The sequence below is a fragment of the Humulus lupulus genome, chromosome 3, assembly GCF_963169125.1.
Source record: "Humulus lupulus chromosome 3, drHumLupu1.1, whole genome shotgun sequence".
NCBI lineage: Eukaryota > Viridiplantae > Streptophyta > Magnoliopsida > Rosales > Cannabaceae > Humulus > Humulus lupulus.
This window is the reverse complement of record NC_084795.1, coordinates 17,089,031-17,110,228: the sequence shown is the minus strand read 5'-3', so window position 1 is coordinate 17,110,228 and position 21,198 is coordinate 17,089,031. Positions and strand designations below refer to the sequence as shown.

General features: G+C 36.9%; 1 protein-coding gene across 3 annotated transcripts; it reads right to left on the bottom strand.

Moving 5' to 3' along the window:
- Positions 1 to 6,423: 6,423 nt before the first annotated feature.
- Positions 6,424 to 10,500, bottom strand: LOC133822231 (protein SIEVE ELEMENT OCCLUSION B-like). Of its 3 annotated transcripts, XM_062254500.1 has the most exons (8): positions 10,350 to 10,500; positions 9,633 to 9,859; positions 9,448 to 9,552; positions 8,864 to 9,315; positions 8,643 to 8,743; positions 8,406 to 8,551; positions 7,373 to 7,855; positions 6,424 to 7,277 (listed from the first exon to the last, which is right to left on the bottom strand). In XM_062254500.1, exons 2-8 carry the CDS (start codon positions 9,822 to 9,824, stop codon positions 6,570 to 6,572), a joined length of 2,187 nt encoding a protein of 728 aa, XP_062110484.1. In that variant the 5' UTR covers positions 9,825 to 9,859; positions 10,350 to 10,500; the 3' UTR covers positions 6,424 to 6,569. The 3 variants fall into 3 exon arrangements, with proteins under 3 accessions (XP_062110484.1, XP_062110482.1, XP_062110483.1); XM_062254498.1 differs by lacking the exon at positions 10,350 to 10,500 and having other exon boundaries at positions 9,633 to 9,993; XM_062254499.1 differs by lacking the exon at positions 10,350 to 10,500 and having other exon boundaries at positions 9,448 to 9,537; positions 9,633 to 9,990.
- Between the last annotated feature and the right edge of the window lie 10,698 nt (positions 10,501 to 21,198).

Genomic DNA, 21,198 nt, shown 5'->3' with positions numbered 1-21,198 from the left:
AAGCGGCAAAAATAGAGTTAACCCCTAGTTCCTCCGAGAAAATCCTTGGTCTTGGTGGTCAAGCGGTCACATATGTACACATCGCCGCCTAAGCTCTCCACTCAAGGCTAGGTCAGCTTTTCTTTCCCTTTACCTGCACCACATAGCACCCGTGAGCCAAGGCTCAACAAGAAAACTCATTACTGCATGTGTATAATATCAAATGATGATCATGATAATCATACAAAGCTTATAGCCCTAAACAGATGAGTGAATATCACTTCAAGGTATTGGAAACCTTGTTGGGGCTTGCAGCCCTAATCAGATGAGTGACTAATGAGCAGGTCACTAACTTAAACCAGATAAGTGACTGATGAGTAAGTCACGAGCTGAAACAGATAAGTGACTAATGAGTAAGTCACTAGCTTAAACCAGATGAGTGACTGATGAGTAAGTCACTAGCTTAATTGAGTCACTAACGTGGGCTAAGCACCCATATCCATGTGACGATGCAATCACCTGGACCTTCTGGCCCTGGCTCTAAGTGACTAGTCATGAGACTAGACAAGCACTTTTAGTTTTCATCGAACTTGAGGTCGATCCGACATTAATGCTCATGATGAGTCATGCAATGCTGATGTCGATTAGATATAATCTTTATCGGCTTACGTTAAACACACTAAAACCGTTCTTGACTTATTAGTCAATACCATATGACCAGTGCTCAGTACCACTGCCGAACTTGACTAATGAGTCACAGCTTCACAGTTAATACCGACACCATTGCCGATTCTGACTAATGAGTCAATTCCATTCATAAGTAAGCAAGATTTGCTAAGCATTTGATATGCAATCAATGTCCACATTTAAACACTCAACATGCCTCATGAATAACCATGCATGCCACATATGGGGTGCAGTTTTCTTACCTCTAGTTCGAGCGAGAATTAGTAAAAGAACGACCATTGAGAACGATCAACCTTTTAGTTCCTTGACGGTCGCCTGGTCATAACCAATTATGGGATTCCATCAATCAAATAAATAACAAAAGGTTCCCGGACCAAGACCTAGCCTTCGGGACATCAAATCTTACTAAATCAGGTAGTAGGAACAATCCCGAGGCCTAAGGTTTGAATCCCCACACTGAAAACATCATTCTGGCCAAAATGCCACTAAGGGCTACGGCCAGCCTTCCCCCATGCCGCGGCCCGCCTCCCCAAACAGAAGCGGCCACACTCCAACCCCCAATACGCACCGCGGCCCTCCTCCACCATGCCGCGGCCCAATGGCCCATCAGAGACACCCTTCATCTTCAACAAGCTTGGGCTGCGGCGCTCTAGAACAGAGCTGCAGCCCCACCTGAAACTCTGCCAAAAACCCATGTTTTCACCTTCGAACTCATTTCAAAAACCTATTAAAACACTCCCAATATCACAAAGCAAAGCTCCCAACTATTATCACAACTTAACCACCATATATCCAACAAAACCTAAGCCTTAAACCATTCAAAACTTCATCAAATTCTCATTCCTAATATCAAAACTCCAATCTCAAAACTAACACAAAAACAGAGCAAGGAACCATAAAATTGAACTAAAACCTGACCTTAAACTTAGTTTTTCTTTCCCTTCAATGGCTGAACACTAGGCTAAGACCTCAAGCTTCAATCTCTAAGTTTGAATCCCCAAACTTGCTTCAAAATTCAAAGGAAAAGAGAAGGGAAATGATGATCGTGAGGGAGGTAGAATAAAGCTTTGTTTTGGTTCTATTTTCTACAGCCATCCACTTGATATATAACCTAGGTCAAATGACCAAAATACCCCCCCATGCCTAACTCACCTCTTAACAGCCCCCAAGGGCAAAGCCGTCCTTTCCTGCCTATCTCGTTAATCATAATTAACGCTCTCCAATTCTCATTATTCTCAAATAACAATTAAATCATATCCCATTACCCTTGCATTCCCGATAATGTTCTAATCTTCAAATTACCCTGAGACTCACCCCGAGCCCCGAAATCAATCCCGTTATGACCAAACCGATAACTTGCATTAAAAGACCATCTCATGCCGAATGGCTCGAAAAAATCCACATTATAATGTGGCCTTATTCATAATTCACCAACATGCATAAAAATATACAATTACGCCCTCAACGGGCCAAATTACCAAAATGCCCTTATGATTAAATGTGCACCCACATGCATGCATTTAGCATCATATAATAATATAATTCACATAAAAATGCACATAATAAATTAATGGGATAATAAATCAATTATGGCCCTCCCGGCCTACTAATCCAACCATTAGACCTCATTAGGGATTTTAGGGCATTACATGGATGACCCCAATAGTTGATTACCTCGAAACCGGCATTCTCCCAGCATAACAGAACGAGGCTCGAAAACTAATGTATCAGATCCCAAGATACACTATTATGGAAAGAAGGTTGTACCGAAGAGCATATTCTATGCCACTACTCCGATGTGTAAGTCCACCAAAGGCAAAGCAAATTCTAAAAGAAATTCATGATGGATTTTGTGGAGATCACACAGGGGGGCATAGTCTATCTAAAAAGGTGATGAGACAAGGATATTTCTGGCCCACTGTCAAGGCAGACGCGTTTGAGTATGTCAAGAAATGTGATAAGTGCCAGCATTTTTCTTTGGTTCCACAAGCCCCACCTACCAAGCTAACCATGCTGACCTCCCCATGGTCATTTGCGGTATGGGGAATCGATCTCATAGGCTCATTACCAACAGGCAAAGGTGGAGTGAAGTATTTAATGGTCGCAGCCAATTATTTTACAAAATGGACCGAGGCCGAACCCCTAGCAACAAGTACCTCGAAAAAAGTTTTAGACTTTGTGGTAAAAAAAACATTATCTGCTGATATAGAATGCCCAGAAAGATAGTGTTGGACAATGGTACCCAGTTCGACAGTGATTTATTTACTCATTTCTGTGAAAAAAATGGAATAATAAAAAGCTTCTCCTCCATCGCCCATCCCCAATCAAATGGCCAGGTCGAAGAGGTCAACAAAAGCCTTAAAAGCTCCATAAAAAAAAAAATTGGAGGAGGCTAAAGGAAGATGGCCCGAGGAGTTGCCCCAAGTTTTGTGGTCTTATCGAACAACAGTTCGCACTTCCACAGGACATACTCCCTTCTCCCTGGCATATGGATGTGAAGCCATGCTGCCAATTGAGGTTGACATACCCACAATTCAGAGTCATGCTTACGACTAGGCCTCGAACCAATCCCAGCTCGAAGAAAGTTTGGACCTTATTGAAGAAAGACGAGATGAAGCTCATTTGAAAAATGACGCATATCAACAACGAGCTACCCGATACTTCAATAAAAAGGTTCAAAATAGAAAATTCAGGTTGGGAGACTTGGTATTAAGACGTGTATTCCTGACTACAAAGGCCTCGTCTGTTGGAGTACTCAGACCTAACTAGGAAGGACCTTACCAGTTCAAGTCTATTATTCGACCTAGCGTATATAAATTGGCAAGATTAAACGGAGGATTAGTACCGCGAGCTTGGAATGGTGAACATCTACGACCTTACTATCAATGGTGTAGGAAAGATGCCTTTGTTGTAACCAAGCTTGTATGTTTTTCAGACTTTTTGTTAATAAAGTGTTCAACTCTTCTTTCTTTACTAAATGTTGTTGTTGACTGTGGTTTTTAGCCAACGACGTGAGAACGTCAATAACGACAAGCCTTCAAGAGAATGTAAACGACAACAGATAGTTTAATCAATGAAAGTAAATAACACAAGAGATTTTTATAGTGGTTCAACCCCGATCAGTCGGTAATAGCCTAATCCACTTAGAGTTGTGATTATAGATCTGTACTCAAGATCAGATGGACTGAGCCAACTGAGTTTCTTCAGTACAGATTGCGAAAATACAAGAATCTTTTCAAATACCAGCACTTTCTCTCTCTAGAATACTCAGACCCAAATTTTCTCTCTCTAGAAAGAAGAAGCAGAAGAACCCCCTTCTCTAATCCCATAAGCCCTCCATTTATAGGCTTAGGGTCATACATCTGATATCCCCTAGAATCGGGATATTTTATTATATTTATTACATTTAAATTACAAAAAACATTCAAAATGTAACAAACCCCCCATTTGTGGGAAGAATGAGAGATTCCCGCGTATCTTGTTGAAGCTATTTCTGGGAATCTTGACTTAATCCTCCTCTAGCTAGTTGATCCACCTCTCCTACTGACCACTCATGCAAGTGCTGGTCGGACATGTGCATGGTGGTAGGACATGCACTTCTCTCCTCTAACATGGCACTCTCCTCTAGCATGCCATGTTTCTCCTCGGACCACACCCTTTAGCTCTCCTAGGATGCACTCTCCTTAGCTCTCCTAGGATCACATCCTTGGGGTCTCCTCCTCAGACCTCATCCTTGGGGTCTCCTAGGACCACTCTCTTGGGGTCTCCTAGGACCACTCTCTTGAGTTCTCCTCGGACCAAGGTCCAACCTCACCTTGGCCTTCCATCGGACCAAGGTCCGACCGGGCATTTGGACTGCTCCTCGGATGTACTTGGCTTGGACGTGACACTCTAAAGCAGTCAAAACTCTTCATCAGTCTACCGGGTCACTTTATCATAACTCTCAGGAGTCAATGTATTTATTGACTATTAATATGTCTTTTACTAACCATGCACGGCCACTTGTCACATGTATTGCCACGTCATTGATCTCCAATTTTTGGGTATAACAGTTGTATTTTTTGCAAACTCTCTTAATTCAATAACCTATGGTCACACTCATAGGATATTAAGGGGGCATCAATGGTATACAATAATACCATAAGTTTGAAAAAAATAAATAACAAAGAATAGAAATGTCTGGATTTTTAACCCAACATAGAAGTTATAAGTGTATACGCGAGCTAAAGCTGTCTGGGCATAACCAGATGCAGAAGCTAAGATGATCTGGTCGTAACTAGATTATCAAAGTTGTGTCTGGATATGACTAGATGCGCGAGCTAAGACGATTTGGACATAACTAGGTCATCAAAATTACAAGTGTGTGGATCACAAACCAGACACGAGCTAAATTAGTTTCCTTCTTATAGGATTTGAACTGATACTTTTGAGGGGGCAAAATGTTACACCCAGATTTCGAGAATGAGAATTGTTGATCTCGAAACTCAGGCTCGAGAGGTGTAAGCTTGAAGAAGATGGTTTCGTCAATAATTACTTGTTGGGAGCCTAGGCGAACCAAGAGAATGAGCTCGTAGTAGGCAAACGATCTCGAAGGCACGTTAGTCTAGTATCCAAGCTCGTCGATTGTGTATGAGCGTATTCATTGTTATAAATTCCCTATGTTTAAGGGAGCTGATATAATTTGTTATTGAATCCCACATATTATGGGATATTATCGTGTAAGTGATAACTGTATGCATTTAATGGAATTATATTATTTGATTTGTAGAATAACTTCCCGAAATATGTGGGAAGTGATTCAGAAAACCCCTCTATAAATAGAGTGGGATAATTCTTTTGTAAGGACCGAAATATTGAGATTGGAAAAACTCAGTACAATTGCTTCTAGAAAGCTATCAGAGAATTCCAAACAGTTAATAACACAGACTCATGGACTATGCAGATTTTAACTGCTGAATCACGTAAAAATTCTGTCTATATTTTATGTTTCCTCTGGCATATTTTGTTTAATTGCTCTTCTTCTTTAAGTTGACGAAAAACGGCGTCAACATACGTATACTTGCATAGCAAAATTTGGGTTAAAAAATGAAAAAGACTAAAGATGTTAATTTTTTAAGAGTTTAGTAATTTAAATGCAAAACAAATTGATGTTAAGGACCTAAATGCAAAAATCATGTTAGACTCGAAATTTTTGCTAAAAATAAGCCTTATTTAAATTTTCATTAAAAAAAATGTGTGCTTAAGAATTGAAATGCTTTATGAAGTGTATGCATTACATTTGTGCCGTCTAGAATCGATCAGATTGTAACAAACTTGTATATTTGATTCTTTCTCCAAGCACTCCCTTGATCCAAGGATGATTGAGCTAACCAAAAAAAGAGAGTGAGGTCATAACATAGAGAAGGGTTGAGAGAGAAAATTCTTGTAAAAGCAGAGGTGGTATTGATAAATCCCATAGTTGAGTGTATAAGGATTTTGTGTGAAGCGCTATGACATGTATCATTGTAACTACTAGGATATAATTATCTAGTGAATTTCAAAGGAAAAGGCAAATCTAAAAACTGGATAAAAGATTACTCGTTGTAATCTGAACCTAATAAAGTTTCTGGTGTCATTTTATGTTCTGCCATTTGTTTTTGTTATGCAGACTTTGTTTTTTGGTGTTTGCTGTGTTTATTGATCTGGATTTCTAGAAATAGGTTCTTATTCACTGCGCTCTTTATTTTATTTTTCCAAATTGATGTGATTAAGAGTTGATGATATCAAATTCACAAATGCTGCCATTGAGAATTAATAATTATTAAGTTTGCATTAGAATTACAACAGTCAAATTATTATTTGCTCACTAAAAACTTCACGGGTGAACAAAGACTGTCACTGTACGTATAGTGAGTCTAGTCGTGCTAATCATATCCAAATGAAGCTCTATCAGTGCAACAGCTGTACTTGACCATCTTCTCCATCGGTTTGTTACAAGCAGCACAAGATATTCCCTTAAGTTCAGTGTCAGACAGTATTAAACTAATACAGTGTGGGAGATCATTGCAAAGCTGGTGGTAGTAGATTTCAAGAGCTCTTACAAAGCCATCATTCTCTGCTCTCTCCTTCCACTTCTCATGCTCAAACAAAGCTTTCAACAATAACTCCCCATCAGCCTCAAACAGCATTTTCTCAGTATCTCCACTGATCACCGCCCACCCTTTACTGCTGGAGCCAAAACTCAGCATATTAACAATTCCAGTGAATATAGAATGACGCATCTTCCCCTGCGCCGGTGCCACAAAGTAAAGATCATCTGGCATGAAAAACTCATCATCCACTCCCTCCTCTTCTGGGATGGCCAGTGGGGGGGGCTCAGACACACACATCTTCTCCATCCTTAGCCAGAAGTATGAGATGAGTTTCCACTCGAGTGCTTTGCTTAGCCTTTCTCGTTGAGTAACATTGATCATCTTTTTCACAACTCTTTCACGAGATCTGTTCTTCCCTGCATAAAGCATCTCAAGCTCAATCCCGCATCTTAGTGCAACTGCTTTTGCAGTTCTTGTGAAACTCCGAATCCATTCCATGTCTTCTCCTCCATATAAGCATATATGTTTCCTTTCTTCAATCTGAAAAGTTAAGATTTTATAAGAAATTTCAATAAGTCGTATACATGTAGGACATAACATCTCAAAAAGATTGTTGAGATGGCTGTAAAGCCTACCCAAGTGGGCAAATATTGGTCAATTCCTTCAGCAAGAAGGGAAATCGTCCAATTTCTTTGCTGCCAGAGTGACATCTCTTTGGCCAAACTAAAAGGGTATGCTTGATTTCCCCAAATGCACATCATTTGGGTTGCATCCTTATGCACGATTTTGCCGTCAGTGTCCATCACCACAAGAAGTGGTTTCTTTACAAAGTTACATATCTCCCTGATGTACCTGATGACCTGCAGTGCTACCTGAGAAGGATGACGCACTGAAAGCCATTCCATCTGATCTCTCAGGTTCTCAAACTGCCAGTATTTATCATTTGTCCAATTATCCATAACAGGGATCCAAACTATTTCATACTGATTCTCAATTCTGTTGCGGTCATCCAGCTTTTCAGGGTAAATTTGCTGTAAGATCAAATAATCTTCAGAGACAATGTTGAGGTCTGTAATGTACAGCCCCACAACCTTACCCTTCAGATCTTCAATAGGAACCTGTTTCAAAAACATGTCTTTGGCTCTTAATAGTTAAAACCTTAATTAGCTAGAAAGAGGAGAGCTTGATTTTGTTAGAAGTTTCTTTCAGATAATTAATGCCACGATAAAAATATTAGAGATTGTTCCATTAAAGGTGAATTGCATAGACTTGTTTCATCTTTATACACATGACAGGCATCTTTTTCAACACAGACTTGTTCAAAAACATGACTTTATCATTATAATCAGAATCTTGATCAACTAGAAAGGGAAAAGAATTCTTTAAATTTGTTCAACACTGCTTTCTGATCTTTAATTTCATAAATAACATTACTAGAGACGAAGGAATTCAAGATTAAACGTCACAGGGCTGCTTGATTTATAGACATGGCAGGCATCTTCTTCAATCTCAAAAATAAAAAATCAAGCAATTAAAATTGTTCTCTAGATGTGGTTAAATGCTAGTTCACATTCATATAGGCCTCAAATATTGGCTTGGGGGTGGAATTTATTGTAGTGAAGATACTTTGAAGATTGAACAACAAAATCTAAGATTCAGAAAGCAAACCAAATTCTGATGGAGGCAATCATAGAGCATAGGTTGAGAACCATCCTTCTCTCTAAACAGAAGATTGAGGGATATCGAGTTATCAATATGTGATGTTTCCAAAACTCTCGCCATCGAATTGAATATTTCATCATCTTTCTTCTTTTCTGAATGAGACAATTTTTATCACTCAATAGGCAGTCACAAATAGGACAAGGGCAAAGGTTCACACTCACATTAAGCAGGTATAGGGCTCACCAATGAATTTATAACAAAGATTGATTTGCTTCACAAGTTGGCTTCTTATCATCTCAAGCTTATGGGCCAAAGATGATAACTCCCATGACTTGGATAAGTATCTGAGATAAGCCGAAGTCAGAAATTCATAAGTTTAGCAAAACTCTCTACCTCTATTTTAAAACATAAACATACAGATCAACAAAAAATCTGAATTGTTTATATGAGCATAGAAAACATACTCGGGGTCCATGGCTGTGAGGCTCATAATTTGTGAAGCACAGTCCACTGTACTCTGGATGGTCCAGTAAACAGCAGTTGGGATATCAGCAGTGGCAGCTATAATTTCAGGTGATTCAGCGGTGAAATATTCATTGTGGGAAAGCTCATATAATTCTATAACGCTCTTTGTCATATCAAGTATTGCCTTGACCACAAGAAATATAGCCTCAAGCATTGATTTCAAAATCCCTGCCAACTCCAACGTTTGTGGAAAATTTTTAAGGAGAGCAACTGCTTTGGCAATTGGATTGGTAGAGTGAAGCTCAGATACCAGCCGAAATCCACCAAAGCTCATGGCAAAAGATCCAACTGCAAGTACCAGCTTCGCATCCCAACTGTAATGTTTGATGATGTGTAGTATGTCCATTGTCGTATTGTGTGCAGCAACCCCCTTAAACCAATTGCAAAATACCTGTCTTGGGAAATAAGAACTTAGTTGATAAGCAAAACAACTATCAGGAATACTTTTTGATGTATATATTACTCTAAATTAAGACTAAAAAAACAAATATTTTCATTTTCTGTAAGTTGTAATGTACTTAACCTCGCGGGAAACTGCAGCAGTTATAATTGGAAGTTCAACCAATATGTCTTGGTGGCCAGAATACAGCACTTTCTCATTGGCTAAACTCGCCTGTGATGAAAACACCTATTATATCACTTCACCTCAAAATATGTAAATATATATCACTTGAAAGTGCAAGAGCAATTATAATAGGCTTCCTCTACCTGAACATTTCCATGGAGATCAGTTGTAGTACGGGAAAATATGACCTCAATTATGTCAAGAACAGGCTTCAAAGCAAATGTAAGCTCATCAGAGTGATGAGTTTCAATAATTTGGTTCCTCAACAAGCTCCCATTGTAAGAGGAGACAGCATAAGTTGAAGCTCCCTCTCCTTTGGACTGTTCAATTGCCATCTGGGTTGCTTTCTGGAAACTAGAAGCCCTTGCATCTGCCATTACATGTTGCTTTCACTCACAAAAACTAGGGATGATGTATTTTCAAAATAATTAAATAAATAAAGTGTGGGGCTTAATTCAATCTCTTTTGTGTAGAAGAAATTTTTGCCAAGAAAAAAAAAACCTAAAAGATGGAGTCTTTTACACAATGAGGGGCAGCATTTTTGATTGGTTGTTTTTAGAACTTTCTGAAATTGTTCTCAGCAAGCAAAGTAATACGAATATATTCACTCTTGGCAAACACATAAGTGTGATAGTTACAACAAGTTGTACATTGCTAAATGTAGTGAAATATTCTCATTTCAGCTTAGATGGAAACCTCCATTTCTGTTGAAGCTGAATGAGAATCAAAAAACAAGCCCCACTTTAAAGCTTCCATGAATGAACATATATGAGAATTCAAGAACAAGATATGCTTTAAATTTTCATGAATGTAAGAAAGGACAAAGAAAACAAAACAAAACATAACAAAAAGCAACGTACCTTGTTGGAGTCAATAGAAGCGTAAAACATGCGAGGAAAATGTAAAGGAAAATCCTTCGGGAAACTTATCGGAAAAGGTGTATTGTAGGCCTGAAGAAACCTATTCGCCATGGACGCCAATGTTGGCTCTCGATTCCCCGCGCAATAGATGGAATCGTAGAGAAATCTACTTTATTTATATATATATATATAGCGAATTCTTTAGACCTCCCAAGACTTGTCTTTCAGTTTTGGGCTTTTTTTTTTTTTTTTTTTTTTTTTTCCGAGTGTTAAATTTTTATAGGAATTTGTCTCTTTTTCACATTTGTTTTTGACTTGCAATGACTGGTTGTGTGAACCGGTTGGAAAATTACTGGTGATGTAGGTATAAATAGTAGGGGCAAAAAAGTAATTCTCTGTCAAAAAATATATACAGTTGAAGACTTGATTGTAAACTTAATATGAATTTGAGAGTTATTTATAATTTTGGTAACGTAAGCATTGTGCTTCCGCCAAGTGATTTATGTTATGTTGAGTGAGACGCAACAATAACCGCATAAGTAAAACTGATATATATTTTGTAGTTGTTTTATAAGATTTTTTAAAGTTTTTTCCAGGAGATGTTTCATTTATTCCCCAACAATCATAACTCCCCCCCTATCAATCATAAATATATATGCATATATATATATATACACATATATCATTTTCAACAACATATCGAAAAATTTAAACATCATTCATAAAAACAAATTATAAAAATGCACACAAAACCTTATTTTGAACTAACCCAAGGCCACCATCACGTGCGAAGAGCTCTGTTAGCCACCGTTAGCGAAGAACTCGACCCACCATAATGGAAAAGTTGAGCCACCATTTCTAGTCTCGTGCTTGTGCTCTACTCCTTGTCGCCGCTAACCCAAGAGAATGAAAGAGATGAAGATATTTTACAACCAGTAGAAATGATTGATTCATGGAGTATATCCAAAAGAAGAATCAACATATATCTAATGCCCAACCAAAAATACACAAAAAAATAATAGATATAATAGGAAAGGGAGATTCAGAGTTAGAGTCGACTTGGCAGTTGGGTGGAGTAGAAAATCGACTGGATCCACTGAGTTAGAGTTGCATTCTTGAGGCTACAGCAGCCATGCTGACAAGGATTGAGATGGGAAGACAAATATGGTCTTTTGAAGTGAGAAGGAAATGCATGCACAGATGATGGACAGGAGGGAAGAAGAGAGACGAATGATTGCTTTTTTTTTCTAAGCAATTGATTGATAAAGAGTAATAGACCCACCGAAAAAAAATTCTAACCAGTTACAAGTTTTTAAGGGTAGTGTGGTATTTTAACAAATTTTTACAAAATAAATTGATCTGATGGCTCACAATCTTTATAGCTAAATCTAATGATTAAAAATCTATGATAGATTTAGTCCCTCCAAAGCAAGTGAGGGACTAAAGAATTGCCCAATTATATATATATATATATATATTACCGATAAGGAAAATCTTTGGTTTTAAATGTTTTTTTCGTTGACTTAAAAGAAATGTCTTTATATTTAACAGAATATTTTTATATTTAACGATAGTTTGTAAACACTTAAACTTAAATAAAATAAAAAAAATTAATTAAAAAAATTAAAATATGATATTTTTGAAATAGTTTATAATAATAATTATTTAGAAATAATAAATAATTAAACAAATTAGAATAAGATATTTTGAAGATATTTTACAATGATAACTATTTAAAAATAATAAATAATTAAACAAATTAAAATATGATAATTATTTAAAATAATAAAATCATACGTTTTATAACTTAAATAAAATATAATTAAGTTTAAACTCACTTATTAGAATAATATCATATTAAACATATAATATAATCTACTGTCAATTAGCAACAAATTACTTTAAAAAAATAGCAAGAAACTTAAATTTAAAATCCACGTATAATATTTAATATTATATTAAATATATAATATATAATCTCTTGTTGTCACTCCAAAATTCAAAAATTAAAATAAACATAAACTTAAACAAAAATAAATAAATAAATAATTTAATTAAAATAATATATTTATTTGAAATTTATATGACATTAATATAAATTTAATAAAAAAAATTAATAAATTTTATAAATAAAACTAAGCAAACGTGCATATTGCACGTTGTTTGTATCTAGTATATATATATAAAGTTATTGTAAGAAGCCAGATTAGGTTGAGTTTGAACATTCTCAAAAATGATAGTTTCTAAAATTAGAAATTTGGAGTGAAATGATTGTAACACACTTAAATTGCACATAATTTTTAATCTCAACTATACAATTAAAAGTTATGTGGTTCCACTTACAAATATATATATGGCTATAATTAAATACACATCATTGTGTATAAAAAATGTATGTGTTATCCGTATTTTCACCTCTGACACGTGGCAACCTCTAGTAACTGGCTCGGACGCTCATAGACATCAACGGGGTATGTTACTCCCTGAGGCCTCTATTCGGGGCAAGGGTCCTCCTAGGTGAGACTTACAGCACGCCCCTAGGCATGTTCCCCATAAAGTAGGTGTTTTTCTGCAGTGGGCCCCGCAAATCTCGATTGGGTCGTGGTTTCCATTCAATGCAGTCTAATGAATTGAATTGGTATTAATCCCCCAATAATGGGAAGAATGTGTGTTAATTACTGATGTTTAGTATTAATGACCCCATCCTCTATAAATAGGGCTGGGAGTCTCATTGTAAAGGGATCGATTTTTTAGAGAGAAATGACATTGTATTCAAAGCATCTAAACGCTGCCTAAGAATACACCATTAGATATCATCATCACAAGCTTCCAATCCTCTTAACACCAGAGACTCATGGACTAGGATTCTTTTATAACCTGAACCACGTAAAAATCCTTGTGTTTGTATTGCTTGTTTCTTTAATCTCTCTTCTTAGGTTGCTAACAAAAAAGGCAGTCAACAATATGCAATTTAAGTGTGTCTCACATTAATCTTTTTAGGAACCAACATATTTTGTTTTTACTTAATTGATATTTTTCCTCCTTGTTATCAACTAAAACGAAAATGTATTCATTAAGGCGATGTTTGGAAAATAGAATTAATTGGATTGTATTGGTTTAAATTAAAAAATTTAATTATTTACTAATAATAAACTAAAATAAAATAAAATTATAACATCTTTTTCTTTATTATTGAAATACAAAATGTAGAATAGATTATTTAGGAGAGTTATTTTGATTGTTTTTTTTTTTAGAAAGATGTAACCTCCATTGATAATCAAGTGAGTACAAGGTTACAAATGAGAGGATGGCAAGGAATGGAGCCATTCCAAATTAACTCATTATCTAACCCTTGAAGCTTTCCTGGATAATTGGTGAGCCAAATCAATGGCCAGTCTCGGAACATAGGAAATAGTAGCTCTAGGGAAGGAAGATAATGAAATTCTAATATCATGCACTAAATCATACAAAGAGATAAATCAGCCCAAGATGAATTAATTCTATTGACAATAGCAAGTGAATATGATTTTATTTGGGAAATAGGAAGTTGAATGTGATGGTACCAAAGGAGACCATGATATAATGCTTGAGCTTCCATTACTGAGGAATTAAAGTTGCCCATCAAAGAAATCATGAGGCCTACAACCACAGAGTCATTATGGTCACGAACCACAGCCCCTAAGCCAACTTTACTTTTATTATGATCAATGGCAGCATCAACATTTAGTTTGAATTCCCCTTCTATTGGCGGCTTTGAGACAGCATCAACTCTAGAACTTTGACTAATTGAGCTTGGTGGTATATCTAATTGTCTTGAGCAGTTTTGTAATCTAGGAGGAAGGAAGATGACCAGTCTGCAACATGCTTATGATTTATAGACGATTTCCTGAATGACACAACATTTCTATTGTTCCAAATGACCCAAATAACATAAAGCAAATTCTCAAATAGGTTAGTAGAGGCAAAAAAAAAAATCAAAAGCACACAAAATGGAATCTTTTACATCTAAGTTCTTATGCTTAAAAAATAAATCATCGAAGGGTGAGTTTTCCAAACATTCTGAGCTCTAGAACAGTGGATAAGGGCATGTGAAATTGTTTCATAAGTTGAAGAACATGTTGGAGATGAAATGATGTTCAATCTAAACTAGTTAGAGGTTAAAGGAAAGAAATTGTGATATGTTCTCACAATGAAATGTTTGACCTTGGGGGAATTTTAAGGCGCCAAAGGGTAGACCACCATTGTATGCTAATAGAAGGCTTAGAATAAGAGGAAGAATAGGCTTCATCTGAGAGGGCTAAGTGGTAAGCAGTTTTAACAGTGAAGATCCCTGAGGTGGTAAGACTCCAAATAAGGCAAGCTAGCTTCGGAGAGGGGGAAATAGGAGTTGTTAGCTTAGCTTATACAGGATCTTTATTTATTTTCATGTATATCTAATATTAAACAAATTAATACAAGATAGCCTAAAACATGTTTCTAAAATTGAATTCAAAGAGAAACAAAGAATAGAATACTTACAGTATACGCAGCGGAATTAAAGAGTTCTTCCTTCAGTTTCTCTAACTCTTGTATCCTCTCTGTCGCAAAGTATTATCAAGAAACTGAACCGATCTTCTATTTTCTTCACAATCTTCCAATGTATCTGTAATGACCCAACTATTCTAGACTTTGGACCATTAATGAAAACTACACATAGACCATAATCCTTAATAGAACTTACAAGTGAAAAGAACATAACTTTATTAAAACTTGTAAAAAGAAATGTTAAACTTACATAAAATTTAAAGTAGGATATGGGATCCCATTGTTTTAAAATCAAAACATAACATAATTGTAATTAAAAGAGATTACATAAATAAGTGCAGAAAAATACACATAAAACCATAAGTAAAGACTTCATCCTCGAATCGAAACTCTTGGCTCTTTGAATCCATTCCACCTCAATACACATTCCCCAAGCTTCCAAGAACCTTTCTCGCCACTAAAGCTATTTTCTTGTACATATAAACAAAAAGGAGTGAGCCTAATGCCCAGTAAGGAAAATCTAACATATAACCATATACATAAAATTCATAATGTAACATAAAACATATCATAACACTTATGTCACATACATACTATAATGGCCATTATTACTTGGGGTCCCATAAACTAAACAAGTCATATGCCCATTAAATTAGTGGGGCTTGCTAGCTAAGCAAGTCATATGCCCATAATCTTTTTGGGGCTTGTTAGTTGTATAGGTCATATGCCCAAGTTTACAAACATACTTAACATAGCATATTACATAACATAAAATCATAAGATAACATATAAAATCATATAACACATAAATCCTATCCTATTTTCCTTACCAAATTACCGGGATATGAGAACAGATTTTGGGACTTTGGAACACTCCTAAAAACCATTAATAACAGGGTGAGTATATTGAAGAAAATGAGATGAAAAGAATGGAAGAACTATACCATTGAGAATATACTTACCAAAAACTTATGTTCAAGACCTTAGGTTTCCTAACCAAGAATAAAGAATAAGGTTAGAATGCTGAGTAGAAGACTATAAGAATTTCAAAGAAAACAATACAGAAATGGACTAGAGTTTTGGAATACCTTGATGAATTATATGACCGATCTAAACCTTGAACCGAAATAAGCTATAAACCTTACTTCCCAAGTGTTTGGTAAGCTTATAGTGATCAAGCTTATGATCCCCAACCCAAGTGTTTACACTCTCACAATAACCTAGCAACTTGCAGCCTCTGAACTTAGCTTGAAAAATGAATAAATGGTTGGGCACTAGGTCCTATTTATAGAGTTTAGGAATGAAAAGATCTTCATTTAACTTGAATAAAAATAATGGATTATTAAGTGAAAAACATTTGAATTATCGTTCAGCATAGGCTGAAGACTCGTTCAGAAAGATGCTGGACTTATCAAGAGGTTGAAGATTTGAATGGAGAACATTTTCAAAAGGTTTCAAAATGCCCTGAAGTAGGCGATATATCGCCCCCTGTAGGCGATATATCGCCTGGGCCAGTATGCCCAAGGCAATCGTGCAACGTTTCGTGTTTTTCATATCTTCGTGCTGCAATATATTGCCCCTATAGCTGCGATGTATCGGCATACGCTGAATATTTAAACACAAAATTACACATTTTTAGCTTAATTTGAATTGAGTAAATAGCCTTGACTAAGCCCTCTAACGTTTTCAAAGCTGCTGACTGACCCTAGGATATTCAAATTTTAACCTTAATAAATTTATTCCTCAAAATACTTAATCATTATTAAACATACACATGACATGTGCTATTATCTTATTGGGTCTTATATAAACCTTATAATATAATAAATATCACCCTCAATATCAGTCATATTAATCAAACCTTAGGTTAAAATTAATATTCTTAAACTATAGGTTAAACTTAGAAAATCTACAAGTGTTACTATGAGTGTCCAAATAAATCCCGGTCTGAATCAAAAATCCACAGTCATAACAATAATACTACTATTACTATAATACTACTATCTAACTAGCTAAGTAAAGTTCTTTAGACTCTGCAGTATCCTTAGAACCACCTAGACTAGTGTGGGTAATTCTCAACGCATGAGATAGATATAGAGAGAAGAAGAGAAAATAACAAAGAGGCTTAGAAAAGGACTTGTGTTTAGAGATAATCTAAAACTATCAGAAAATCTGACTTGTGACTTATGTTTTGACTTCTCTCTAAGCACTCCTTTTATAGACTCAATTAGGTCATTTAATTTAATTAAAAAATAAATAAAATAATAGTCATTTTGAAGCCCTAGGTCAAAACTATCATGGGCTATAGGCCCGTGAAATTTCCCATTTGATTATAAGTCCATTGGACTTAAAATCAAAGTCTGTATTATTTTCTATCTATTTAATTAATTAAATGATTATTTAAATCCTTTATCAAATTAATTATTTATAATTTGAACCTTGATTTAAACTTATTTATTAATTTAGATACCAATTTATCTTAATTAATAAATCTGCCATAATTTCTCTTTTCTTCTCAAAATTACACAACTCTGTGAAACTATCCAAAATTAACCTGGTCAACTTTGATAATTCTAATTGATGATTAAATAAATTAATTGAGACTATCTAGATGATTTTATCCAAGGTACAATGGGGACCATGGGCCTATGAAATCATGCTCCAATAAGTTATCATAAATCTAACAAATAGATTTACTAACTTAACATGAATATATGATAGTGATGCATGTTTAGTGAGTTAAATGTGCATGTGGGCCCCGTCTGGATATTAGGGGCATGAATATGATATATGTTATAAATATGTGAAATGTCTGCGCAGCACGATCCGAGACAGTCCTGGGGAGCGGTTAGCCAGAGAGTCGCAACAGGGTTGAGATTCCAACTCGGGGCGAGTCGAGGAGTAATTTGGGTACTAGGTGTGTTATGGGATTATCAGGACACGAAAATAAATATTTGGAGATATATTTGAGGATAGAATGTCTAGGTGGGAATATTGGGGAAATTTACCATTTTTCCCTCGGGGACGTTTTGGTACCCCGAGCCTTGAGGTAACCCTTTAGACTTAAGTCAAATAAAAAAAAAAGGAATTAATTGGAAACTTGGAGAAACCGACTTGCACTTCCCTTCACAACCAAGGTTAGCTTTTATTCTCCTCTCTCTTTCACTCTCTAAGGAAAAATCAAAGGGAAAACTTTGGGAAACAACTTGAGGATCTAAGGAGTTCAGTTGGGATTTAGGGAGCTTGGAGCATAAGGGGGCTGGTTCTAAGGCTCAATTCAGCAAGAGGTAAGTTTTGAATATGGTGGATAAGTCTAGAGTTGCAGCTGGTTATTAGAGTATGCATGCTAGCAAGTTTGAATTGTTCTTATGTGGTCTAGTTGAACTTTGGGGTGGATTCTAATGGGTTTTGATGTTGTTACTAAGTTATTATTGAGCTGGAGTATATGTGTTAAATATTTGGGTTAGATAGGTGAGTTTTGGTGAGGATTGGCTTGAAGAAAAGGTAGAAAACTGATGAAGAATTCTGGGTTCGGTGTTGAGAGTTGTGGCCCTAGGAGGGGTGCGCCGCGGCCCGTGTGCGCGCGCGGCCATGGGAGGCCGAGAAGCTCATGCGCGCCGCGGCCCGTGTGGGGGTTAGTGAGGTGCTAGCCTCTGTTTCGAGGCTAGCTGTGACTCTTGTGGGTGGGGCCGCAGCCCTTTGTGCCAGTTTGAGTTTTAAGGATATTTTAGGCTCAGGAACTCAAGGGGTAAAGCTCGGGATGGATTTTATCACCCGGATTGATAGAATTCAAGGACTCGGAGGTTAGGGTTATGGCTCTAAGTTATTTATTGGATTAGAATTGGATGGATGGACATTGTTAATGTGTTGTGACTAGGGTTTCGGCGAGGCTCACGTTAGAGGACTGTGCTCGGGGCATCGGTGCTCAGAAAGCTCGGAACTCAGGTAAGAGAACCCTTGTTCCCATAGAGATTTTGTGCAGGGCTGAGCCCAATGTGTTTGAATGGATTGATATGTAGGGTTGAGCCCAATGTGTTTGAATGGTTTGATATGCAGGGCCGAGCCCAATATGTTAGAACTACAGGGCGTAGCCCTTTAACTGATTATGCTAGGATTCTGTACTTGCTTGCTATGCTACATGTATTATGATGTGAATGATCGGCTAGAGCCGGGAACGGTGTGGACCGAGAACGGTGAAGGGCCGGGAACGGCATTGGGCACGTTGAGTGCAAGGCCGAGAATGACAAAGGGCCGGGAGCAGCGTTAAGCACGTGGAGTGCGAGTTGCCAGGGCGAGTCCCTAGAAGGATACCTGGGATATCCTCATGGCGTGGTCCGCAAATCCAGGGCTTGGTAAACGCCTGGGACGGCTAGGCCATATGTGTTTAGCCAATTGGTGGCCTATTTATATGCGTAATATATGTGTTGCATATGTTATCTGTGTGTGGGTTCTCTTGCTGGGCTTTGGCTCACAGGTGCTCTGTGGTGCAGGTAAGGGTAAAGAAAAGATTAACCAACCATGAGTATAGCAGGCGTGGGGCGGCGTGTACATGTTTGGCCAGCCTGGCTGCCACAGCCAGAGGATTTTGGGAGATGCTTGTAAATAAACCCTGATTTTTTCATCTAGTCGACTTGGTTTAATTAATATGTAGTAAACATTTCTAAACTGTATTTTGGGATCCCAAGTGTAAACCTTTTATGATTTTCTATGGAAATTACTATTTCTAAGGTTTTTCCTCTGTTTATAGCTTAATTACACTGTTTGATCTAAAACCTCGATTAGCGAGATGAAAGCACGTTTTTAAACTCACTTAGTAACGGCTCTAAGGAAGTAGGGCATTACAGAAGCACTGCAGCCCTTTAGTGGTGGTCGTCGTGACGCTAATTGGGAAAAGTTTGAAAGTAAGGTTTTGGGTTTTGGAAACCCAAGTCTAAGGGCTCGGGAATGAATCTACTACCAAGTTTAATAGAATTTAAGGTTCTGGGGGGCAAGGGCTTGGTCTTAAAGCCTTTATTGGTTCAATTCTTGATGAATAGTTCTTATCATGTTGTGACTAAGGGGTACTGCTACACTTAGGAGAAAAGGATCGTGCTCGGGGTTGCCTTGATTCATTTCTTAGGACTCGAGGTAAGAAAACGGTTATATGCACAGAGAGCTAATCGGTTGGTATGCTCATTAGTATTGAATTATCTGTGAATATGTGGTATACCTAATATTCAGACATCGTGTTGAACGTGGAGTCGGACGACCATCACATTGAACATGGGGCTAGTCAACAAAGCATGTGGAATATAGGTCGTGAAGGCGAGTCCAGTATGAGAGTGTGGTCTCCACTAACCCGGCATGAACCGTGAGCTGAGTGCCTGAGTACGCATCTCGCTCGGTTGGGTCACTTGGCAAGACTGTTTTCCTAGGCCTTGTAATTGATTATATGATTAAAATGAATAGTTTTGTAAACTGTGGAACGTGTTTACAAGTTATATGGTTGGAATGAATGTCTCTGATATCTGTGAAACATGTGTTTATTGCTTTTGAATATTTGGATTACTGTTATACTTTGTGAGGTTTTCTTGCTGGGCCTTGGCTCACAGGTGCTCTATGGTGCAGATAAGGGCATGGGTAAGCTGGACCAATCATGAGTTGGAGAGCTTCAGGGGCGGTGTGTACATATGTGGTCTGCTTTGTAGAGTCCTAGAATGTTTACTTTGTTTATAGTATATTAGTTACTGTGGATTTTGGTTCAAGTCGGGACTTAGTTGGAAACTCATAGCAACAGTTATGGATTTTATAAGTTTAACCTATAGTTTAAGAATATTAATTATAACATAAGGTTTGATTAATATTGCTGATCCTAGATATATTATTTATTATAACCAAGGTTTAGATAGAGCCAATAAGAGCATGACACTTGTCATAATCATGATTTTTAAGGAATTAAGTATTTTGATGAATAGTTTTAATAAAAGAAAGATCTAGAAGCTCTAGAACCTTCCAGTAGCTGTTAGAATCATATTATGACTCAGTCAAAGCTGTTTATCCAATTCAAATTATGCTGACAAAGTGCAATTACGTGTTTGATATATCAACGTATGCCGATATATCGCAACATAGGGGTCGCTATATCGCCTATGGAAGATACGGAAAACACGGCGACTTTGCACGAACGATCGAACAAGCCTTGGGAATATAGGGGGAGGCAATATATCGCCTATGGTGGGCGATATATCGGCTCCATGAGTATATTTTTGAAAGTTTGATTTTTTGAATTTTAAAAATAGCCTTAAATTTTATAATAATTTATTTATTCAAATTAAAAGGGGTTAGT